General features: G+C 37.9%; 1 protein-coding gene across 2 annotated transcripts in view; it reads right to left on the reverse strand.

Moving 5' to 3' along the window:
• ADGRF5 (adhesion G protein-coupled receptor F5) overlaps nucleotides 1-26,531 on the reverse strand; it is a 48,256-nt gene that overhangs the window by 9,861 nt on the left and 11,864 nt on the right. For both annotated transcript variants that reach the window (XM_087949210.1, XM_026679088.2), the window contains exons 3-15: nucleotides 25,279-25,348; nucleotides 23,605-23,760; nucleotides 20,133-20,312; nucleotides 18,842-18,960; nucleotides 17,089-17,147; nucleotides 13,345-13,481; nucleotides 12,300-12,503; nucleotides 9,679-9,897; nucleotides 6,787-6,951; nucleotides 5,391-5,609; nucleotides 3,466-3,690; nucleotides 2,455-2,616; nucleotides 1,661-1,860 (exon numbers count right to left, since the gene is read on the reverse strand). In XM_087949210.1, the coding sequence (XP_087805336.1) occupies nucleotides 1,661-1,860; nucleotides 2,455-2,616; nucleotides 3,466-3,690; nucleotides 5,391-5,609; nucleotides 6,787-6,951; nucleotides 9,679-9,897; nucleotides 12,300-12,503; nucleotides 13,345-13,481; nucleotides 17,089-17,147; nucleotides 18,842-18,960; nucleotides 20,133-20,312; nucleotides 23,605-23,760; nucleotides 25,279-25,348 (2,115 nt within the window). The remainder of the gene's footprint in view (nucleotides 1-1,660; nucleotides 1,861-2,454; nucleotides 2,617-3,465; nucleotides 3,691-5,390; nucleotides 5,610-6,786; nucleotides 6,952-9,678; nucleotides 9,898-12,299; nucleotides 12,504-13,344; nucleotides 13,482-17,088; nucleotides 17,148-18,841; nucleotides 18,961-20,132; nucleotides 20,313-23,604; nucleotides 23,761-25,278; nucleotides 25,349-26,531) is intronic.

Genomic DNA, 26,531 nt, shown 5'->3' on the forward strand with positions numbered 1-26,531 from the left:
AAATCTGAGAGGAGAAGAGAGAAACTGGCTGCAACTCAATCCCAGAAAGATGGAATGGTCACATAGTTTGGGCCCCTTAAAGTCAGGACAATTGGTATCTCTGACTCTGGATGGAGTAATATGCCCCCGAATCTGATATGCAATTTTGGGGTCTTCCTAGTCTTGTGGCTTCTGCTAGAAGAGCAGGTGGCAGTTGGGGCCAGGGAAACCCTTAAACAAATTCATATTGCCTACCAATTTCACCCATTCCTGGACTGGGAGGTTTTGCTCATGGTCATTTCTACCTTAGTCATCTCCCATTTGTTTATTGCGATGCATTCTACACGGGATTGCCCTTGAGGACTATCCAGAACTTGCAACAGATCCAGAATGCAGCAGCACATAGTTTTGGATGCCTGATAGTTCACCTGAATTCACCAGTGCTGTGTGAGCTTCACTGACTCTCAGTTGCTTCCGGGTGCAACTCAAAGTGCTGGTTATTATCTTTAAAGCCTTACATGACATAGGGCCAGATTATTTGTGGGAGTACCTCATCCTGAAGGTATATATCTATCTTATTAGGTTAGGTAGGAAGGGCATGCTTCAAGTCCTTAAATGTTGTATCTGATACGGCATGCCTTCTCAATGGTCACCCCAATCCTAAAAGGTTAGTGGCTACAATCTGAGGGATTCCCATCCTTTTAGCCTTCCTCCATCACTGAGTTAGGATGAGGGTTAACCCGGGAGGCTGGTTTGGTCTGTCATCTGCAGAGAAGGGTGCTTTTGTTTTTAATATTTATTTTCTTGTTTTGAGACGTCTAGAATCATTTAATAAGATAGGCAGCTATATAAGTTATGTAAATAAATAAAAATGACATGTTAACTAACCTCTAGAGAGAGTGTGATAATGGAACTCTGCTTTTTAACTTTAATGATTCTACAGAGAGTCAGAAGGAAAAAGCTGAGCTCACCTGATGAACCAGACTGTCAACCTGACGTGGACAATAGTCTAATCTAGGACAGAAATCTTACATATCCTTCCAGAGAGTGGTGATATTTCTTGACATATGCAAATATATGTAAATATATTACTGATTTATATGTATGCATGTATATGTATGCTTGTGTGTGTGTGTTGTATTTTAAAGTCAAATTAATGAAATAGGTATTTATATCTATATATACACGCACACACAGGTAGTTTGCTGTGTAGTTTGCTGAAGTATAGGTAGTCCTTGAATTACGACCTTTCATTTAGTGGCCATTCGAAGTTACAACATTGTTGAACAAAGAAACATATAAAATGTTGCAGCATATGTGATGTGACACTTTATGGCCATGTTGTTAGCGATGGCAATGTCAGTCTCATTCAGAAACCAAGGACCACTTGTGCTGTCCAGCTGTTCGAAGACTGTGGAATGAGATGGAAAAATGAATCTATGTTCTTGACCATTAATCAAAGCTACTGGGACTTTGTACTTCCTAGACAACATCAGTAAAAGAGATAATCAGTCCTCCCTATGAGGCAGAAAACTCTTGGTTCTAACAACCAGGTTGAAGAACTAAAGGGAAGGTCACTCAGGCCTCATCCATTGACCTCAATTCTCAGAGCATTTTGTTTCAATAGACCTCAAATCCCCTACTTGGCCTGGGCTCATTGTGGAGACTGGAGCACGATTACCTCAGCAGAATCCAAAAGGTTATTGATGGGACCGGCCAGGCAGTTGTTTCTATGAACAGTCCATTTTGTACGATCACATCTATAAGTGATGTTTCCTCTCACAGAGTTACTTGTCCCATGGAAATTTAAGCAAGGTTTTATGATCTGTGCTTCATTTGCTCCCACACCAATGTCTGAGGAATTGCACACCACATTTTTTGCTGTGGGAAAAAAAAGGTTTTTAAAAGTTACATCTTGCTTTCTGAGTCAGATGTCTACTTACATATTTATAAAGCTAGGTACAGTTTGTCAGGAATAAGAAATCTTCCATTGCACATATGAACAAAACATCTGCTTCTTACTACATTACAAAGAAATTGTTTTTAACTGAAAAATCCTGTAATCTATTCCAATTAAAGTGTGTGAAGAGTTGATCATGGAGAATCCCCCCCCCCACACAATAAGCCTAACTTTTAGATGTTAAAGGAGGATGGCTTTTCTAAGGACACAATTATATAGGGCTTCAAATTTGGAAGGAAAAGGGAAGTAAGTATGTCTTCATATTAAACTTCCTGTTTTCCAGTGAGGAAGTGCAGAACAAGATATTTTTGGAACAGAAAAAATATCTCTCCCATTTTTCTCTAATGTGAAAATCAATCTTCAGAGAAAAATGCAAAATGTAAAAGACCCAGCATGAACAAATTATCTGTTATTGTTCTCCAGTTATTTTTCAAGCAAACTTGTTCATACTAGAGATAATAAGATTGACTTGCATGCATTTAGTGACTGATTTATGCAATGGCATTCTCTCTTACCTGGTACAAAATGTAGGACCATAGCTGGACTTGTCACATTATGATTGATCTGATTCATAAACATACAATATACCTGGAGATCATGTTCTTTGGAATTGCAGTGTATGTCTGTGAAACTTTGTATGGAATAGTAGCAATTGAGATTATTTCTTTCCCTTCTTTCTGTAAAGGAACAAATTATTTAATGTGGGGTTAAGGTTTTAACCTCCAGAATAAGAAGCTAGTCTCCCATTCTTAACCTAGATACTAGTCAGGTTTATTAAAACAGATGTATTCATATCTAGTTAGGTAAAGACATTTTGTGTTAAATCTCTGAGAAAACAACTTTTTAACTGTTTGTAAATAGCTTGACAGCTTCAGTTGAGACTCTGAGAGCTTAGACCCTGTTTTTATCCAGTTGCCTTCTACAACTTAGACTCCTGATAATGGAGAATATTTGTAGCTGGGTTGAAATGAGGGGTCCTTGGTGCTCTCTGAGCTTGGTTGTTTTCTTGCAGACATTTCATTATCCAAAGTAGGTAACATCATCAGTGCGAGTAAGGAATGGGAATGCTTACTAGCACAGATGATGTTACTTAGTTTGGATAATGAAACATCTGCAAGAAAACAACCAAGCTCAGAGAGTATCAAGGAGCCCTTCACATAGACACCTGATATAGGTTATTCCTTCAATACTAATCAACATTAGGGAATTAAGAATGTGGGGATCACTAAGGGAACTGGTGCTGAATCTCAGATTATTCAACCCCTGCTACAAAGCTCTGGTACAGTGTTTCTCACTCTTGCTAACCTTTAAGATGTGTGGACATCAACTCCCAGAAATTCTCAGCCAGCATGAATTGAGATTCGCACATCTGAAATCTGCAGAGGTTGAGAAACACTGATGTAGAAGCAAACTGTGATTTTCATGGTTGCATTTGACCTTGCCAAACCCCCATTAAGTTTTCAAGAGAAATGGATATCTAGCTTTTCATCAACAGCTCTTCTTCCATGCAGCCTATGATTACTTACCTGCCCTAATGCGTAAAGGCATATTGTGATCATGAGAAAACAAATGAACAATGTAATTTTCCATCCGCCGTGTACAGCATTCTAGAATTCTTGTTGATGGACAAGAAATGACAGTCTCTATGGGATCTCTTATGATCTCTTGAGGCCGGAGCAAAGGAATAACTTTAATTGTTATATTTCCAAAGCTGCTCAAAAAACTTTGGGAAAAGTTGCATGTATAGATGCCTAGAAAAATAAAACAACAGGTTTAACAAATGCAATTCTAAAGAAATTAACAACAGACAGGTTTAAAGCAGCAACAACTACTATTAAAGTCCTCTAAAATAAAAAAAGCCACGGTCATCCCCATCTTCATCTTCAGCCTTGTTGAAAATTACAGACCAATCTCCTTATGCTGCGTCACCCGTAAAGTCATGGAATCAATTATTAACCAATCCATTATCCTCCACTTAGAGACAAACAACCTACTCTCCAATAAACAATTTGGTTTCAGAAAAAAACTATCCTGCAATCTGCAACTCTTACACTGCAAAAACATATGGACGACACAACTCGACCAGGGCAAAGCAATAGACGCAATCTACATAGACTTCTGTAAAGCCTTTGATTCAGTGGTACACGACAAACTACTACTAAAACTAAAATCTTACGGTACCTCTGGACACCTGCATAACTGGATAGAAGCATTCCTGTCAAACAGGCAACAAATGGTCAAAATTGGGAGCGTCCTATCAAATTCTGTACCTGTCAACAGTGGTGTCAAGGCAGTGTTCTAGGACCAACTCTTTTCATACTCTACATAAATAACCTCTGTGATCATATTAAGAGCAACTGTGTTCTCTTTGCTGATGATGTAAAGCTTTTTAACACCATAGACAATACTACTACCCTCCAAAAAGACCTTGACTATGTATCAGAATGGTCAATCAAATGGCAACTTCAAATCTCAACAAATAAATGCTCTGTCTTACCTATTGGCAAAAAAAATCAGAAAATAAAATAGTCAAGACCTTGTTGAGGATCCAAACTCTGTCAAGGACATTGGAGTACTCATCTCTAATGATCTAAGTGCTAGAGCCCACTGTAACTACATAGCCAAAAAGGCATTAAGAGTTGTTAACCTAATCGTACGTAGCTTTTTCTCTGGTAATATCACACTACTAACTAGAGCATACAAAACATTTGCTAGACCTATATTCGAATACAGCTCATCAGTCTGGAACCCATATCATGTATCTGATATTAACACAATTGAGAAAGTCCAGAAATATTTCACAAGAAGAGTTCTCCGCTCCTCTACTCATTGCAGAATACCTTATGCCACCAGACTTGAAACTCTAGACCTAGAAAATCTAGAACTACGCCACCTCCGGTCCAATCTAAATATAGTATATAAAATCATACATTGCAATGTCCTACCTGCAAATGAATACTTCAGCTTCAATCATAACAATACAAGAGCACACAATAGATACAAACTCAAGGTTAACCACACCAAACTGGATTGCAGGAAATACGACTTCAGCAACAGAGTGGTCGTCAATGTTTGGAATACTCTACCTGTCTCTGTGGTTTCTTCCCCAAACCCCAAAAACTTTAACCTTAGATTGTCTACTTTTGACCTCACCCCTTCCTAAGAGACCTGTAGGGGCCGTGCAATAGTGCACCAATCGTGCCTACCTTCCCTATCCTATTGTTTCTTTTTATTTTTCTTATAAGTATCCATCTCATGTATTCAAAACTATGTTTATTATTATTCCTGTATCTTGTAAATGATTGACAAATCAAATAAATAAATAAAATAAATAAATAAAAAAGTAGAAACATTGAAAAGCCACTTTAGTGAACACGTTGTTATTTCATTGATAAAATTATTTTTCTCATGAATGGGATGGCTGAGTGAAATGATTCATGTCTTGACTCACCAGTCCAGTCCTGGTTTGCTCTAGGTACACTCAGCACAGACGTGGCACCTGTGAAGGTCTTCGTGGTGGTGTACCACCTACTATCTATTTGCTTAATAGTCCTGCCATTGTGAATTTTCCAAATGACTGTGTCATAATTGCTGACATCACTCTGGCATGTTAAAAAGAAAGCATCTCCCTCAGAAACAATGTCCTTTGAACTAGAAAGGGTTATTTTTGCTGGTGAAACATAAAATAAAGAGACATTATTTAGTATTTCATTATGAGACCAGCATTACAAAAGAGACTTATTGGAGAATTGTGTGATTTGCCTTCTTAATACAAAGATTAGTTCTCATGTATCAAGACATTAGTTCTACCTTACAACACTTGTTCTAATCTTTTATTGATCATTGTAGTTCTCAATCCTAAAATGTTTTGCTTCCATCATTTGCTGTGTTCCTTAGCATGGTTTAATGAAGTATTTCCTCTTGTATTTTTTAAAACAGATGGATTTGTTTACACCATCTTGTTAATGGCTGTGGGTGGTTTTTGATGTCTACAGTCCAGAAAATTTCACCATACTCTGTGAAGATTGCCCATTAATTGGCAGGCATGCTCTAACAAGGATTCAATAGCAGAAAAATTGGCAATTGCCCCACCCTCTATCTATCTATCTATCTATCTATCTATCTATCTATCTATCTATCTATCTATCTATCTATCTATCTATCTATCTATCTATCTATCTATCTATCTATCTATCTATCTATCTATCTATCTATCTATCTATCCCTGCATGCCTGCATGGCTATTATCTATCTATCTATCTATCTATCTATCTATCTATCTATCTATCTATCTATCTATCTATCTATCTATCTATCTATCTATCTATCTATCTATCTATCTATCTATCTATCTAATCTATCTTTTTTTTAAAGCAGAAAAAAACCCCACTCTCCATTCTATAATATCAGAAGAGGATACAACACATATTTACAAACAATGTTTGGCCAGCAATGTGAGATGAGATGAAAGGCTATATGGAGAATTGTATGAGTCAAGCCTATATCCAAAATTTAAGAGCAAAGTTTAAAATGAACAGTTAAAGTTTGAAGAACTTTTAGAACCCAGTGGAGGAACTGAACAAACTTTCCATGGATCAAAGTCTGGCACTACTCCCCTTCTTGCTTTCCCGGGATCCTGGTCTCTTGCCACAAACTTTGTACAGTTTCATTTTGTCCACATTCATTGATAGTCCATCCCTTAAACTGCAGCCTAGCTAGAAGCATTTACACAAAAGTGCTAGCTTCAATACTGTATTCTAAATCTAGTACTACAGGTTTTCTCAGGTGATTACTGAATCCATCCACAACAATCAGAAAACAGGCGCTGTATCCAAAAAGATGCTTACCCACTCGAAAATATGTCACTTTGAGTATTTTATTGGCACGAGCACCATAGGTGGTATTTAGTTCACATGTATAATCAGTGCTGGTACCAGACTTGTCTACTGGGCACTGAGATTCACTAGCCTGTAGCGAGTAGATGGTACAGTTGTTCATAGATGTAGTGCTTCCTGCAAAGAAAAGCAATCAATTTGAAGAAAAAAGATTGAAGAAAGGCCAATGTTTGAAATAAAGCTATGTAGTATCTGAGTTTCTGCTTCCTATAGCACTTATACATTGCATGCAGTGGAATTATGAAGAAGAATGGAAGAGGAATTTGTATGTTGTTGTTAAATTTATATCCCACCTTTCTTACAGGAGCTCAAGAAAGTGTACATAGTGCTCACTCCTCCATTTTCCCCCCAATAAAAACCTGTGAGATGAGTTGAGCTGAGAATTCATTGCACACACAGTAAAAGGCTGAGTACATGCAAAATAATAGTTAACCAACCTAAGTTACCCAAAATAATAGCAACACATTTAGACATCCTAAAACATTGTTGCTTTAGATAGTGGGATGGCCAGCATATAAATATAATAATTAAATCAATAAACTGTGGGCTCATGACTGTAGCAACAAAGGCTGCTTGGTGTTGCCAAGCTGTGGGACAGTAGGCAGTAGACAGTGGTCCTTTTTTTAGCCTCGCAATTGCAGTTCTGGATCGGGTCCAAGTGGAGACACATCAGCCTAAGCTCAGCGCCTCCTGCACATGAGGAGCCTCCTTCCTCCCAAAAAAAGTTTAATTAGTATGTGTGGCTTTCTGAGTGGATAAAGTCCATGATCATGGTTAACTTTATAAACGTTTCAAATTTTAAATTAAGAATAATTCAAGAAAGTTCAGAATACATCCAGAGAAGAAGGAAACAAGGGGAAGAAAGAATGGTGTCTACCTAAATGCTTTTCATATAATTCCTCCCTTCCTTCCTTCCTCCCTTCCTTCCTTCCTCCCTTCCTTCCTTCCTCCCTTCCTTCCTTCCTTTGCAGTCAGACACTAGGAGCCAACAATGCCTTGAAGGATGTGTGTGACCTATTATTATACTTTTTACTTTTTATATTTTAATTAAGAAATATGTGAACATTTTAACATGTTACTATTTACAACTTATTCATATACTTGCATTGTGGCACATAAATGTGTCCTTGGCTAGGGAAAGGTTACTCAAAATATATATATTCCCCACATGGCATGTAAGAAATTGGAAAGAACACTGGCTGAGAAAGAGTGGTTGGATCAAAGCAACCTAGAGAGAGTTTCCATGCTTGAGGAGGAAGCAGAAATCAAGTTTCATCCTTAATTCTTGCCCCACACTGGTTCTCTGACCAACGCATTGGATTAGATGCATTCATGAAGGCTAGAACTAAAGTAAGTGGAGCTCTGGAAACAGGGTTATGATTGAACTAACCCAGACATGCAGATAATAGAAGTTTGTGTTTGTGCAATTGACTTTGGGTGTGCCAGTAATATAGAAAAAATTTCCATGCTTCTTCAACAATTGCAAGCTTATAAATTGCTGAAGGATGGACTTTATTTCCACTACAAAGAGTCTTGTAGCAATCTACAACATCCATCAGTCCAGAGTTTAAAAAGTGGTAAAAATAAGCCAGACAACCAAATAAATCCTAGTGTGTGCTACTTTATAATTGATGATTCAAACCTCAAGGGTTAAATTTTAACAGCCTGCAGAATATAGGGACAAATTGAAACTCTGGTACAGCCAATTCCGCAGACCAGGTGCATCAACTGAAGACAGTCCCTGCAAGCCTCCAGTCTTCTCATTTTCTTCTACAATATTACGTCTCCCTTTTTCAGGGAGATATTTGAGCTATTATTACCTTGTCTGTGTTGGGGGAGGGGGGAGAATGTCATAAGGAGGTAGTACAGGGCACATATATTCTCCTTCCCCTCTTCATAGCCATAATTACTTTACAATTAACCAGTTGCTTCTAGGTGGCCAATCCACTGAACATACATATCAGAATTTGCACCAAAAAGGGTGTGAATCTCTGTGCAATGTGTCTCCACTACCATTCAGGTCATTTTGATTTCAGAATCAGAATCAGAATAGAGCTGGAAGGGACCTTGGAGGTCTTCTAGTCCAGCCCCCTGATCAAGCAGCAGACCCTATACCATTTCAGACAAGTGACTGTCCAGTCTCGTCTTAAGGGATGAAGCCCCTACAACTTCTGAAGGGCCAGCTGTTCCACTGGTCAATTGTCTTCACTGTTTGGAAGTTTCTCCTCAATTCTAGGTTGCTTCTCTCCTTCATTAGTTTCCATCCATTATTTCTTGTCCTGCCCTCTGGTGTTTTGGAAAATAAGTTGACCCCTCCCCTCTTCTTTGTGGCAGCCTGTCAATTTTTCAATCTCAATTTTTCTGATAAGGAATGCTACATTTCCCATTGACAGGTCAATTACTTTCATTCTCCCCTTTGCAGGCAAATCTGGAAGTCTAAGTTTTGTGAAGGAGAAGAAAAAGCAGAAATAGGAAAGCACTTAGCTTTCTGCCCCACATTTCCAACTGAGATCAAGAGATTGGAGCTCTCCATGACCAAAGATTATTATCTTTTTGGTCTAGGAAGGGAGCAAACAGTGAATTTGCTTAACACATAGGCCAGTTCAAGTTAGACAATGGTGGAGCAAGAGAAAGTAACACAATTTCAGGTTCCGGTCTTGATTTTGCTTTGATGGAGGAATGTATGAAAGTCAGAATCTGGGCCCATATTTGTGTCCAACATTCTGTGATCCATAAAATAACACAAATGTTGAGAGACAGCTACACTTTCAATATAAAGAGCGCTGGAAAGAGTAAAGTGATCAGCTATAATCAGCACTTAGTATAGATGATATTGCTACATACCTGAAATATTTATTGCTCCATTGGGTCTCCAATAAGGAGAGAAAAGTTGTATGTCTCTATCTGTGCAGCAGCTTAGTTCTCTTCTATCTGTACCATCACAGACAATAGAAACATTTTCTGATGACACAAGTTTAATTTGAGAGACCACTATATTAACTTCACCTATGTATGTTGAGGACAATTTCCCTGTGTCATCTTTAAAATTGCAAGTAAAATTATCTGCAAAAAAGACAAATATGTTATGGGCAAACATAGTTTCCTAAAATAACATACTTTTAACACTTAACACACTAACAAAAGCCACTTTTGAAATATAACAAGCTTATCGCAGTTCTCTAATAAAAGAAATGTATGCTGCAGTTCTAATACATGAGGCTATATCTCAGAGAAATAGTCTGTCCCAAACTGAGTATGAACCAGAAGGGTGAGTTAAAAACTTACAATGCAGTATTATTTTGCTTTAATAGAATAACTAGTTCAGCTAACATCATACCAGCCAGCATACCTCTAGTTGTGCAACAGGAATTTGTTTTCCATCCTAAATGTGCTCTTGAGAGTTTCCCAACCATCTTGTTCAAACTTGTGAGTGCAGCAATAATATAGGCTAGCAGGGTAATTTTTGGTAGTTTTGGTAAAAAGTTATTCAATAAAAATTATGTAACAGTGGCAAAACATAGCTTGCCTTCATCATTTCAGGCACCACAACCTTAAGAATGAGATAGGAAAATTAGCATTGGTTCAAAGAAGGCCACCAAATGATCAATCAAATAAGTGGTGTGAGGAAAGCTAGTCAGAAACAGGATCCATAGGCAACTGCAGTGGGCAGACAAATGTCAGAGCACACAAAGCCTATGACCTACACATTTCTATTCACTGCTGAGAAACAAATATGTAAGGGCAAATTTCACACGTCTTCATTATGTGCCTGCTGTCATTTTGAACTTACCTCACACTGCTGTGGTGCTTATGACCGAGTCTATTGACACTGGACAGGAGAAGGTGGAGAGAGAATGAATCAACACTTTACAGGTTATCTGAAGAACTGCTTCATATAATAATTTTGAAGAGCAGGGCTAGATTTAATGGACTTAAGTTACAATGAAGTTTTTGAGATAAAATGAGGAAGCACCTTTTAACAATAAGTGTAGATGGAGCCAATTAACCAGAAGGGTGGTACACTTTCCTCACTGGAAACCCAAATAGAGATTCCCCAGCTATTTGTTGGGAATGGTCTAAGTTCTAAATCTCCTGCTCTGAGAAGGGAGTTATCCATAATGCATTTCTTTCTGGTCTTTGCTGGTTCCATAAACAAAAGGACTCACGTTAAAGTTAATAATGTTTCCCAACAAAACCTCCATCAGTCTCCTACCACAAGCTGGAGACATTTGCTGGAATGACTGACCAAGATCTTTGATATAATGGAGAGAGGACATGCTAATGCTATTAGGTAGCTATCAGCTCATCCATACATGCTGCTTGCCCTGGCACAAGGATGGCTCATTCACTGTTTTTTGATGCCCGAAACTCATAAAATAATCTTCAGCCACACCCCAGACCATTACCAAGGTCATCTTCACCCATCTTTCCTTCCTCTGCCTCCAGACAGCTGTTTTCTGACTTTTGCCAGCATAACACAATCAATGCTGTGTGTCTGCTATACAAACAACATCTCAGCAGCCTTCAAAGTTTGCAGAAGGGCAAAATATATTTGGGAAAAGGAAAAAGGGATTCAAGGAGGAATTGTTGAAGGCATGGAATCTGACTAACGATTGATAGGAAAAAACGGAGATCCTGGTGGAAATGGAAATGACTAGAGGAGGATAGGGATGCCTGGAATAGTGACCAGAACACACACTGCACTGAATTCCTGCTTGTTGATTTCATTTCGGCACACAGCTTGGGCTGATATTCTGACATGAGACTAGCTGAAGCTCTGAGCACAGAAGACCTACTGCTAATCTCACCACTGATGGAGGGAAATTTGCTGAAGCAGGAAGAAAGTTTATTATTGGGAATACATCGGAGCAGGCTCCATGGTGTTTGTCAGCATTGATCCAATCTTTATGTATATTCTGGCTACAGTTGAGAGGCCAGCAGTGTTCAAGTAAGAGTAACATTTTATGCCATACTTCAGTAACTAGTTACTTCAGTAACTTTGACAGTGATAGCATGTTGTTTTCCCAGCATAATAGAATGAGTGTGTTTGGTTATACTTGGCCAAATTTTAGATCGATGAGGAATATTATTTTCAAACAATCCCAGTTTAAAAAGGGACATTGTTGGCTCCAACAATGGACTGCAAGGACCACAAATTTTTGGATCTATTTTCTGCCTTTGTACAGCACTGTTTATAAGAAGAGAATATCTGTAGCTCGGGGTGAATTGTGGAATTCTTGATGCTCTCTGAACTTGATTGTTTGCTTGCAGACATTTTGTTCCCTGGCTAGGAAATATCACCAGTGCTAGGAAGTGTGGGGCTTGTTCCCTGTTTATATACAATGGCTTACCCTGCTAATGTTGGTGGGAGTGTTTATAAGAATTGGTTCTGACCCTTTGACTGCTGATTATCGGGCAACACAAACAACAGCTCCAGCACCCTTCTATTTAGAATTCAGAATTACCTGCTTCGTTCAACTTGATGTCTGTTATTGTCAGGGTTGCTATCTTGCTTCCATCTTTAACCTCGTCTGTCAATATAAGCCTGTCAGCCTTGATGACATTATAACTCCAGGTCACCTTTCTTGAAATGTATTCTGTTGTGCAGGTTATTTTTACTGTATCTCCCTCGAAAATGTGTTCAGGAGAAGTAGAGATATTTATTTTACCTAGCATGGCATAAAGAGAATTCTTCAAAACTGGTGGAAAGTGAAATATTTATTATTACCACATATAATTTAGTAAAATGTACAATTTAATAATTTCTGTTCAGTCTAGGGAAAATTGCTATTTTAAGATATAAGACACAGATGCTATATTTGTACTCTCTTGGACTCTTTTGGGGAGTGAAAATGAAGCTCTACATAGTCCTATAATTCAATACATAGTTAATCTTTCATTCTAAATATCCAGCAAGCCACATATACATATACATCTATACACATATCACACACATGTAGACGACACACTGTTTCAACCTGAAAAACTAATAATTTTCCAAAATATGAATTCTAAAATTCATATTCATATGTGAACCAACTTATGATACAGAGTATTGCTTGTATAATGATCAGCTACTTCATAGTATTATTTTGTACTCTTCTGAACATGCTTTGTTCAAAAGAGTACAAAATAATACAATGAAACTACCTAGCAAAATGAAGACATTGGAATGGATATCTTAATTGCCTTAAACATTCAGTTCAAAGGAGCTCTGGTTCAGGAGGCGAGATAATTTTGCATGAGGGATTTTCCAAGGTGATTAACAATAATTTAGCTTAATGAATACAAACATCATTTTCAAACAAAGTGGTGCCAATCAATGGCCACCTTTTCACAAATCCATGTTAAAGGCTGAATCTCCAAGTTTGATTCTTCACTATCATAGCTTGGCCTGTGGTTGTAAAATTATATTAAAACTCTAAAGATATTTTCTCACCACCAAGGACAGCAACTGTATTCACCAAAACAGAAATACACATTTTAATAAAAGGCATTAAAAAACATTACCAAAGACTTCTGCTGAAAATGTGGAAGATGCCAAGTGATAGGGGTAACGTAAGAGAGCTGCTATATCAGGATGTGCATTTTCAAGCGGGATCTGCCTTGCTGAGGTTATTTCATAGCCAACTACGATGCTTCCAGGCCTACGTAAAAAGAATATTGTCCAGTAAGGTCAAGCTCATTATGTAATAAATTATACACAATATCGTTCTTCTGCCAATCTAGCAGTTTGAAAGCATGCAATGCGAGTAGATAAATAGGTACCACTTTGGTGAGAAGGTAATAACATTCTGTGCACCTTCAGCATATAGTCATATCGACCACATGATCATGAAAGCATCTTCAGACAATGCTGGTTCCCTCGGCTAGGAATCAGAAATGAGCATTACCTCCCTTGGATTGGACATGACTGGACAGGGAAAACCTTAATTTTTTTAAATGGCTTTTAAAGCTATATTTTCATGGTAGCTGAAAGAAAAGAAAACTAGATGTGGATTTTTTTCATCATTCTTGTCTACAATTCTGCCTTATCTACTCAAAAGCATTTCCAGTTTTTCTGGAACCCTGATAGCAGTACAGTCCAATGTGATGGCTTATGGTTAACAGGACAAAGGGCTATTCAGCAGTGAACTCCTGCTTCTGCAGTAGATTTTCCATCTTCCTAGGTCTCCAGAATCTACTTCAGATGGCCCACCAATCTTCCTGACAATTGTTTCTTTGTTTGCTTGTTTCTTCTAGTAAATGCTGTCCTTGAACCTCTCCCCACCAAAATACCCTTACTGAGGGTAACCCAAAGTATCTTAAGTGCTAGAATTGTATAATGGACTCTAAAGATGAATTAAAATATTCACTGCTTTGTTTTAAGTGTTTAAATTGTGTTTGCATGTTTACCTCTGCAATTCTATTATGAAGAGAAATATAATATCCCCATTGAATTCAATTACTGTCCCTATATTATAGCATCTATGTGTCTGTATGCTATTTCTTAATGATACAATCAGAACAATGAAAATTTCATGGAAAAATTTACAACTATCTTTAATTGGTAGAATAGTGACAATTAAAATGAATATATTGCCAGAAATATTATACTTATTCCAGACAATTCTAATAAGATTGAAAAAAAAATACTTTGAAGATTTAAATAAAATGATGTTGAAATTTATCTGGCAGGGGGAAAAGACTAGATTTAAGATAAAATTACTACCAGATGCAAGGTTGAGAGGGGTTTTTGGATTACTCTATTGGGGACTATATTACCAGGCAACAATATTGAAGTGGATGAAGGAATGGATTGTATTGAAAAATGCCAGATTATTAACACTAGAAGGCCATGATTTACAATTGGGGCGGCATACATTTTTATGGTACAAAGAAAGTAAGGTACATGGATACTTTAGGAGACACTGCATTAGGGATGCTTTATTAACAGTATCAGAAAAAATAAGAGACTATCATTATATGAAAATACCAGTCTGGTTATCAACATTAGAAGCTTTTACATATCCACAGCTTTTTAGAAAGGAATACATTATTAGATATGAAGAAATTTTAAATGAAAAGGGTGAACTCAAAACAAAGCAAGAATTAGAGTTACAAGGGATAAATATAAATTGGTATTTGTATTTGCAAATACATACAAGGTATGAAAAAGACATTAAGATGGCTGGGTTTTATAAGGAATTGACTGAATTGGGTAAAATCCTAACAGGCACTGAAGAGAAGTTGATCAACAAATTATATAGTTATTTATTTGGAGTGAAATTAGAGGAAAAACAAGTAAAAGAATCAATGATTGCATGGGGGAGAAATTTTGGATATGGAATAGATTTGGATAAATGGCAGATATTATGGTCTAGAAACTATAAATTAATTATGTCAACACCCTATAAAGAGAATTTGTATAAGATGTTTTACAGGTGGCATCTACCCCCAACAAGAATTGCCAAGGTGTTTAAAGATAAGTCGGTGAAGTGCTGGAAATGTCAGAAGTCACCAGGATCATACTACCATATGTGGTGGACATGTACAGAAGCTAAAAAGTATTGGACTAGAATACACATGCAGCTGGGGAAAATGATAAAACAGCATATAGATTTAAAACCAGAGACATTTTTATTGGGAATTTTGCCTGAGGGTTACAATAAAGAGTTAACATATTTGATTATCAATGTTTTAACAGCAGCTAGGATTGTATTTGCACAAAATTGGAAAAATGAGAAAATTCCGATGGATGAGGAAATAAGAAAACAATGGAATGTGCAGAAATGAGTAGATTGACAATGGCAATTAGAGAACAAGAAGAAAAAGATTATTATAAAATTTGGAATTTATTTTATGAATGGTTGGATAAAAGAGTAAGAAATTGAAATATGTAAGTACAGTATAATATATCATTACTGATAAACAAATGAGTTAGATAGAGTAAGAAAATGAATGTGAAATATATCATTGAAAGTCAATAATTACAATGTTAAGGATAATATAACAAGTGATACATGTGATATAAAATATTGATTAGAACGATTATAAGTATGTATAAGTAAAATATGTATGAGAATGTTACTATGTGCACAAAGATATATGTACCCAACTGACACACTATTGAACAGAAAGGTTTTACTTGTTTGTTGTTGTTGTTATAAAAATAAAAAACTTTTTATAAAAAAAAAGAACAATGAAAATTTCAAACTGGAAGAAAGATTTATTTTTCTTATTGGACACTCCAGAATATACTGAAAACGCCCTGAGAGATCTTTTGCTAGTTGGAGATTAGGATTGAGGAAAAGAAATTGTATAGGAGCCAAAAAGTAATCCTTGATGGGTGATCATGATGGGAACAATCTCTTCAATTTAGAATAGGTATTACAACATTATGACTACAAAGATATAGCTCTAGAATGGATTTGAGGATTTTTATCATGGCCAATATAATTTATTTTGCTTTCTTCAAATATCCATGCAGGTGTTATGATTCTCTGAGTGAGTTTTGACTCTCCAGGTGACTATATGAACAGATCTATACAGTTTTCTTGGCAACATTTTTTTCAAGAGTGATTGGTTAGTACCTTGTTCATGGATTTTACTTCCTAATTCAGGGTGACCCAGTGATTAGTCCAAAGTCACCCATTTCAGTGGTGGGATTCAAATTTTTTTACTACCGGTTCTGTGGGCGTGGCTTGGTGGGCATGGTGTGGCTTGGTGGGCATGGCAGAGAAAGAATACTGCAAAATCCCCATTCCCTCTTCACCCCACTAGCCTGTTTTCCAGCTCTGTTCTCCTGTGCAGAGCAACTAAACAAGACCCAGCCAATCAGCTGGGACTTGGGAGGCAGAGAATAGATGGGAGTGGGGCCAGTCAGAGGGGGTATTGGCCGGTTCTCCAAACTACTCAAAATTTCTGCTACTGGTTCTCCAGAACTGGTCAGAACCTGCTGAATACCACCCTGACCTATTTGGGTTCCATGCCGAGGGGCTTCCTGTTCTTAATACAATATCTTTAACTATGACAAACTTGTTTTTCAATTATCTGTATATTATATTTATATAGGTTGTATTATCTTTTTATGCTTGTATTATGCTTTTTTGCTGATTTTACTGCAAAAAAGCTTTTCTCTGCATTATAAGTTTGCATTACTTGAAGCTAGTTTTCATTTTATGCTTAGCAATTACCAACTGGATCATTATGTGAAGTTGAAACAAATCATTTTTCCTATAATTTGTTCAAATGAAACAAAAAAGGTTTTCATACCTGAATCTTGTAACTGTTGCATTTATGAAACCGGGTAAAATTGAATAGCCCTCAATAAACTGAAAGAAAGCAATACATTTTGCAGAGTATTTATTATTAATTAAGGCCACATTATTTCACTTACTATTACAGACATCTTATATACTTTCATGAAACATCAAATAAATATGATTTTCACAGTCCTGGTCTCATGGGCTAAGGATTCTTTGCTGAATCTAATATAGAAATAATCTACTAAAAGTAGATGAAGAGATACGTTGGATTACAATACCCATAACACCCAATCAGCATACTTATCAATTAAGAACACTGTTATCTAAAACAGGGCTCCCCAACTGTTTGGAACCAGGCCATGGAAGTGGTGGGCGAGCACGAAGCTTCATTTGTGAAAGCGGCGAGCATGCACATGCAAAGCCATCCTTTCTCTCCACCCCCGCCACCTCTATTGGGTGCCAAGCTGAAAAAAATGGGGAATGCTGTTCTAAAACATCTGAAAGGTATTAGATAGAAGGTTAGTATAACCTGAATTTTAATTCAAAGAGTTTAATCAAAGTAAGTCCATTCAATAAATACTTTCCCAGATTTAATAGTTTCCCAGGCTTTGGCAGTTCCTTGCCAAACAAGCTAACAGTAAACATCTCATCCAAAGAACCTCCAAGACCCACCAACACTGACAGGACAAGCCACTAGAATATAACTTGACAGCAAACTCCCTACTAGCAGTGATGCTGTTATGTAGTTTGGGTAATGTAACATCTGCAAGAAATCTACCAATCTCAAAGAGCACCCCTCATTTCATCTCTGAGCTACAAATATTTTTCTTTTATTACATTAAAGGCTGTATATTGCATATGGAATGCTTCTTCTACTCTTTCACTATGCTATCGCCAGATAATCTCTAGTTGAATATATGTATGGATTATCTTCCATTTTAGGAACTTGGGACCCACATATATCAGCAAGCATTTATTACTTTCTGTTATATAGGTGTTTCAATTAAAAATATGTTTCTGTTTGTGTAAGTTTGCCACTATCAGTCCCATAAAAATACAGCGTTGTTCATAGACCACTTAAAGTATCAGTTCCCAACTATACAGAAAATGCAACTGGACTGTCTCAGCCTTTTTTCCCCTTGAAAACATTTTGCTTCTCATTCAAGATGCTTCATGGATGAGAAACAAAACATTTTCAAGGAAAAAAAACTGAGACAGTCCAGTTGCCTTTTGAAAAGCGGCTTTGGGACAAACATGACTCTCCATAGACAACTAGAGACCATGTTCACACTTTCAGTATAGTTATATACACTTACAATAATAAAAACCCAACAACCAACAGTGTTGTGGGAGAAAGCCAATGTTTGTTGCTCCAGGAGCTGTGGCAATTCAGGGGCTATTTCAATAACAATTTTAAATCCTCCTATTGGTCATCTGGAAAGAGAACACATTGGCTTATTGCCTGTTTTGAGCCATCAGAAATGAAGATAATCCAAGGTCAGTTTCAAATTCTTTTGTAACAGCTTGTAAATGGACATGGAGTGAAAACTGTGCAATATGAAAGGCCTATGGAGAACTTATTTGGGTGGCTTCAGTTAAGAGTTTAGTTGAGGTACTAAAAAGACTACAAAATGAGACTTGCATTTGTTTTTATCACCCAAACTATCTAGACACTTTCAAAAGAAATCCTCTTCAGCTAAGTAATAAGAGTTTTAAAATATCTTGGCCATGTTTTAGCTGAAGAACCAGCTCAGACTTACTGCTTTCTCAAGATCATGTTTGTATTGTTTGAACAACACAGAGGACGAATCCCATAGAACATCCTTGAAGGGTATATCAAGTCGGACAGACATTTTTGTTATGAGCACTGAAGGCATATCTGTGGTAAAAAAAAGAAGAAGAAAATATTCTTATTAGCTGAAATAAAGATCTGAAAATAAAGCCTCATTTAATCATAAAACTCAGCCTTGGCTAAATGCTTAATAGTCCATTCATTTAAAATTCACATTAATTTAGTTATGTATTCTTTTACTGGAGCTTGCATGACAACATGGAGAAGATGGAAATAATAATCTGAAATATGGCAATGGGAGCAAATGGAACAATACTTACAATAGAGGGATTAAAATCGTAGGACTGGCGTAGAAGCAGTAATATAACAAAAACAAGAAATTGTCTTGAAAACAAGAAATTAAATAGAAAATAACTAATAAATATGGAGGATGGGAACAGAGCACAAACAATATGAAATGACTGAGATGGGGCTCTTTTGTGAAAAGATAATTTTTAGGTAGTGCCCATTATATGTATACTAGTGTACAAGAGAAACCAAGCCATTCTTGGAGATCAACTGACATATTTAGAATGTTGATCAAATGCCATAGGCACTTTCCCACAATTGTTGCAGTGGTGGATATGGCTATTCATAAAGGACCCATTTACCAAAAGGTTGCAGCCACCTATCCTCTTATTTTCTAAGAATACTTCCAGTTTATGTGCTGGGGGCATAGCCATGAGAAATGCAGGTAATGCTTGAGATCCATGCTTTGATTTTCTACATGCTAGCTTCCCACTCAATTTTCAAAATCAAAGTATTCTAAACCAATGCAATTAGATGTAGCAGAGAACTCAGGAAGCACCAAACAGTGCATGGTCACCCCATACTGGGGATTTAGGATAAGTGGAATAAAAATATAATCAATGCATTTGCAAAATGTAGGAGGCTTTTCAAATTTTGCAAATCATAGGATGAAGATAAAGATCTACAACAGATTTCTGATCATGTTTGATTGCATAGATTATAGAAGTCAAACATTATTCAGATGACATTTGACAGATTCCAGGAAGTGAAGAATTGGCAAATAGCAATGGTGTAAAATGTAGGCTGAAAAGGCTGTGAGCTGCTATCCTAGAGTATATATCAGAACTTTCTGATTTGAAAATACGTTAAGCTTCCATTTTGGCAGATTACCATGAAAAGTTATTTTTTTCATGAATGACTTGCTGTTGCCCCTAAGTCACCACTCATCCTCATTTGCCACCTCCTCTTACCTTCTGACTGAAGTTCACAAAAAGTCCCTTGAGGAGGAAGCTGCGCGATACAGTTGCAGCTCTTTCCCGCTGCAGTTGTAGTATTAGGGCAGACAGGATATGCTTTACAGATCTTGGCAGACCATCCATAATCAGGTTCACAGAAACAATGAGAATGATTAGTGCCAGCTGAGTTGCATACTAATGTGAGAAAAGAGAAAGAGGGGGAAAAAAGACTTAAATCATAGTATCTTGCTGATGTTATTCATCTCATTGATTATGGTTACTCTGTATGCATGATTCAAACCTTACACAAACTTGGAGGGTTGAATATCCAAGATCCTAACCCAGTGTTTCTCAACTTTGGCCACTTGAACATGTATGGACTTCAGCTCCCAGAATTCCCCAGCTAGCCAGGTTGGGTTTAATTTTTTTTTAGTTCTGGCTTTTCAAAAGTGTTTTAGGCTAAACCCTAAACACACTGTGAATATTGGTTAATTGTAAAAGAATAATATATTTTAAAAATCACTTTTTTAGCCTCACAGGTTGATTCATGCCATATTAAAAAAACATTGGATCAGATCTGCAGTAACAAAGGTAATGTAATGTGTTGGGTCTCTTAGTCTCAATTTCTCTAGCAAACATTAAGTATGGTTAATCTGTTCATGTATGGATATATTAATCAGTTAAATCATTACATTGGATAATATTGACTTCAGGGAGTGACCTTCAAACCCTACAGACTACTTTGTAGAACATCAAATGTCAAGAGGAACGTTGACCTTCAGACCAAGGGCTTCCAGTTGTTTCAGGTATAACGTGATCCTTACCAAAATAGGAGGAGGAAGGTATGTTGAATATGTTTGATGTTTTGAATTATTTGTAAAAATAATAAAGGTGGGATACAAATAAAAAAATATCTGCAAGTAAAGAGTTTAACAGAGGACAACAACCTAACCAACTAACAAAGTAACAGAGTTGGAAGGGACCATGGAGGTCTTTTAATCCAACCCCTTGCACAAGAAGGAAATCCTATACCATTTCAGACAAATTGTTGCCCAATTTCTTTTTTAAACCTCCCGTGTTGGAGCACCCACAATTTCTGGAGGCAAGTCATTCCATTGATTAATTGTTCTAACTGTCAGGAAATTTCTCCTTAGTTCTAAGTTGCTTCTCTCCTTGATTAGTTTCCATCCATTACTTCTTGTCCTGCCCTCAGGTGCTTTGGAGAATAGCTTGACACCCTCTTTTTTGTGGCTGCCCCTTAAATATTGGACCACTGCTATCACGTCATTTCTAGTCCTTCTTTTCTAGATATACCCAATTTCAGAACCATTCTTTAACCTCCAGTCCCCTAATCATCTTTGTTGCCTTTCACGGCAGTCTTTCTAGAGTCTCAAAATATTTTTACATTATAGTGACCAAAACTGGCTGCAGTATTCTAAATGTAGCCTTACCAAGGTGTTATAGAGTGGTATTAACATTTCACGTGATTGTGATTCTATCCCTCTGTTAATGCAGCCTAGAACTGCTGGATCATATTTAAATGATTGTCCACTCGGACTAAGCTGAGCTGAACGCTCACTACAGTCCTCCTTCCCAAGTAGAGATTCCACTATAAATGTCATTTTTTAGAACAAGGAAGGGTTGTGTAAATCTCTTCTGAACAATCTACACCATTTTTAAACCAGTAAAAAAAAACAATCTGAACTGTCAAACTACAGATTTTACAACCCAAATATGATAGATCCGGTGCCCACATTTCTCCACTGGATTGAAACAATATGTCAAGAAACAGGGAGGGCAAATGTTTAAGTACATTAAACAGATTAATGTACCGTTTTGATAAATCAGATTGTTTTACAGAATTTTATCTGTTGCAGGAAGTATTGCTAATCTTTTATAAATATTTTAGTGTTTCCTGCCTATCTTAATTCTACCAAATACTTTTTAGTTCTGAGTCCTTTTATGGCTTCCAAAAGAAATTCACCCTCCAACCTCTGACCAGGACGTTAAAGGAGAAAGGAATTAAGTGAACGAAATGTGCTTCTAATTTCCTGGAACATGAGAACAGTTAATTCCATTAGGTTGAATCGCAAAGAGCCACCCTATACCACAAAGAGGCTCTTGTGTTCCCAGAAGACTTCCCTTCTCTTCATATTAGAAGAGCTGTCAGGTGTTAGCAAATATTAATATAATGTGTTTTGTTTCATTTTGAAATAATGGATGAGTCTCTTGGTAGCTATTCCTTTGGCTCCTGGACAAGGGCTGCCAAAAGTGTGAGGTGCCAGCAAAGGTAATATGATCTAACATTTAGTGATTATTTAAAGCAATGGTTCTCTGGGATGTGGACTCTGAGACCTTTTCAAGGGGGGAGGTCTGAAAAGTCTATAAAACTATTTTTATAACGATACTAAAATATTATTTAAGTTTTCCATTCCTATTCTCATAAAGGTAGACTGTAGTTTTTTAGGGACTACATGACAAGTGGTGAAGTCATCACTCTGATGGGTAATAACATATGCAGGGGTGGGATACTACTGGTTCGACCTGGTTCTATAGAACCGGTAGCTCCGAAGAGCAGCTGACACCAAACTGGTTCGCTGCAACGATCTTCTAGTTGTCTGTTTGGCCCACCTGCCCGCCTGGGCTCTAGGCTGTCCTTTATTCTCTGCTTTTTCTTCCTCAGCTGCTTTGCGCGGCACAGCTGTGCCACTCGTCAGCTGGAGCAGCTGAATGCTTGCCGGACCTGGTGATTTGTAAGTAATGTGCATGTGAGTGTAATGCGCACACATGCACAGGGTGCATTTGGCGTGCATGCGCATCAAGCGAAGCAGTTGTTATGCCGGTAGGATCCCAACCCTGAACATATGTCCTTGTGTTTTCTTATATTTGTTAGGATTTTTTAAGGTAGCAAGTTTAGGATATAAATATGGGTGTTTTCAGAATAACTCAGTTTTAGGGTTAAAGTTAGTGATCATGTAATGGGTTTACTATTTATTTATTTATTTATTTTATTTATTTATTTTGTCAAGCAATTATAAGATAACAGGTATAAGTATAAACATAGTTATGGATACATGAAATGGATACATATAAAAAAATAAAAGAAACAAAAATATAAAAAAACAATAGGACAGGAACGGTAGGCACGTTGGTGTGCATATGCACGCCCCCTACAGACCTCTTAGGAAAGGGGTGAGGTCAATGGTAGGCAGTCTAAGGTTAAAGTTTTGGGGGTCTGTTATTGTTATTTTTAAATGAATAAATAAACCCAACAAACCAAAACTGTTTGGTGTCCTCGATACTTTTTAAGAATGTAAAGGAGTACTGAAATTAAACAATTAAGAACTGCTAGTTCAGTTTTGTACCACAGATTTGATCCAGCTATTTATTTTTAACACACACACACACACACACACCAAAATACCCCAAAATTAAATTAAACATAGAAAAAGCAAATGTTGATAGTAAATGGTGAAAGATTACTTACCGGTAGTAATATTAATTTGTGAAATGCTTATATCTGAATCAGAGACATTTACTGAAACTGGGAGGCTAAGGTTTTTAAAAAAATTTCTGAGGTCCTCCTGGAGTGAGGTGTCTACAAAGTTTATCTCAACAGCAATCGTGTATTCCGGCAACATGTCTAACAAGAGAGAAAAAATTATCTGTCGTGATTAATTATGTAATAAGAGTGATTCAGCCATGTTCTGCTATTTTCTTCTCAATGACGGTCCATGCCAGAAAATCCCAGGCCCAGGAGTCAGAAAATCTCTCACAACGAACATATCTTGTCAACTAACTTGTGAGTTTCATCTAGTACAGAATGCAGCAATGTAAGCAAATACGTGCATTTTTCAATCAGTGCATGCTGTACCTCTGTTCCAGCAGCTGCATTGGTTGCCAATATGCTTGCTTTCAGGTTCAATTCAAGGTGGTGGTAATAACTTATGAAGCCATTCATGGTATGAGGCTGGATTATTTGAGGGACTGCCCCTCACTGGTTACACCTACCCATCCCATCAAGATTGACGTGTTATGGGTCTTATCCAAGAGCCAAGAAGAGAGCCTTTTCTATCATGGTTCAGATCCTTTGGAACATCATCCCTACCACACACCCAAAAGATTCGATTGGCTGCAAATTCTTCTTTTGCCCTCTTTCCTTGGTCTTCCTGTGATTGTGCAAGCACATGCACACACACACACACACATGCACCCTGCACCCTGGTCTCCCGGCAATTGCACAAATGCATTCACCCAGCACCTTCTCCATGGCCTCCCTGCAATCACAAGCACTTCAGGTCCTTTTTTTCCAACAGCTTCCATACAATCGCACACATGAACACACACATCAGCTCCCTCCTTTCCCAGCCTTCCTGACCACACACTGCATCATCTCTCAGGACCTCCCTACCCCTTCCCCAACATTCCTTACCTGGGACTCACTCCACTCCCCACTTAATGACTCACACATCTTGGGTTGCAACAACAACCGGGACTGCTTGGATTGGTTTTGCTAAGGGGTGTGGTCATGTGACATTGCACTTTATGATCCCGTTAGTGATGGCAGTCCTGGTCCCAATTGCAACTGTAACTTGAAGATCACCTTTATCTCCATTTAACATGTTATACTGTATGTTTACCACAACAAGCATTGGTGCTTTTGAGCTGCCCTGTATCCTATCTCTGCATCTCCCAGTGTGATGCCCAGGGATCCCAATGACACATTCCTTGATGACTTTGGGATGCTCTGCCCAGTTTGCTTGAGATTGACCATGCACTACTGCCATCCTTTTGTGAATGGGCAAGCTCCATCTCTACCTATTAAGAAAATATCTGCAAGAAAACAAGCCGGCTCAGAACTCCTCATTTCAACCCTGGGTTACAAACAGTCTCTATCAGTATATATAACATTGTGCTTAACAATTGCACCTTATCTGCTTCACAACTGCAGCTGGAACTGATGTCATAAGTCAGGCATGGTCAAGTGACATTTTACTTTATGATCACTCTGTTAACAATGGAATTGTCTGGTCCAGTTGTAGCTGGCAAGCAAGGCAGAAATCAGATCATTTACCAAAGCAAAGTGATTGTACAAATTGATGTGTATCTGAAGCTGAAGCTACTGTTGGTAAGCAAAAGACGTTAAAAGACATCCACCCACCTTGACGCTTTTGTCTGTGTAACTCCAATTGTGTGGTGTTGTCCTCTATTTCGCCCCACTTGCTGTGAATCTGAAAGACAGGCAGTTTCCTCTTTATAAGAAAATAATTATACATTGGGGGAGGGTTTTCAAGAAGAACCATAAATATTCATGCCTGGTATATCAACCACCCAGAATTTCAACCACCTGATGACTCAACTTTCTGGAGACAACACTTACATAATAGTTCATGAATGAAGGTGAATATACATACATGTCCCAGGATAAAGTTGCAGGACCCAATCTGAGTTGGTCAACAGGACTAGAGGTTTTGTCTTCCAAGCCCAGCCTCAGGGAACTTCTCTTTCTCTTCCCCCCCCACCCTAGACTAGAGATGAGTTCCCTGAAGATGGGCTTCATCATGAGTCCAAAAGCTCAGAAGATAAAACCTCTGGTCCCAGTGACGGACCCAGATTGGATCCTACAAAGCTATACTTGTTGAAGGTAGCAAATTCTCAAAAGAATGTTCCATTTTTGAGAATTTGCTACCTTAAGCAGTTAGAGCTTCTAGCATTCCCTATTATGCGGGAGAAGATATTGACAATGTAATCCCCACACAGTTTGGAAAGACATAAAGTCAAGATGCTGCTGAACTGCTTCTTGGAGGCTCAGTGACACATGCCACCTTCTTTTATTGTAGCCTCTAGATCCATGATGGTGAACCTACGGCATGTGTGCCACAGGTGGCATACAGAGCCATTTCTGCTGGCATGCGAGCCGCAGGCAAACTTACCTCACTGCGCATACGCGCGCCTCACAGCTGATTTTGGGGTTGGTTTGAGGCCTTTTTCGGCCTCCCGGAGGCTTGAAAAAAAAGCCTCTGCAGGCTTTGCAGGATGAATAATAGGTCTGTTTCGTCACTTCCTGTAATACCAGAAGTGATGAAACGGGCCGATTATTCAGCCTGCAAAGCCTGCAGAGGCTTTTTTCAAGCCTCTGGGAGGCCGAAAAAGGACTCAAACCAACCCAAAAATCAGCTGTGAGGTGAAGTGCAAGTAAGAGGGTGGCGGGGGGATTGCACAGATATGCACCGGGGACGTGGGGGGGGATGCACATTGCTTTCTGGGTGCTGGCACACGAGTGCGCAAGCGCAAGTGCACACACAAATTTTGGCAAAGGAGCCCAAAAAGGTTAGCCACCACTGCTCTAGATAATTAGAACTATAGATTCTCAGAATTCCAAGTTACTACGTCATGTGTAAGATCTGATCCTCA

This window comes from Notechis scutatus, chromosome 1, assembly GCF_049901735.1.
Source record: "Notechis scutatus isolate UNSWTSFEM ecotype Mainland chromosome 1, rNotScu1.2, whole genome shotgun sequence".
NCBI lineage: Eukaryota > Metazoa > Chordata > Lepidosauria > Squamata > Elapidae > Notechis > Notechis scutatus.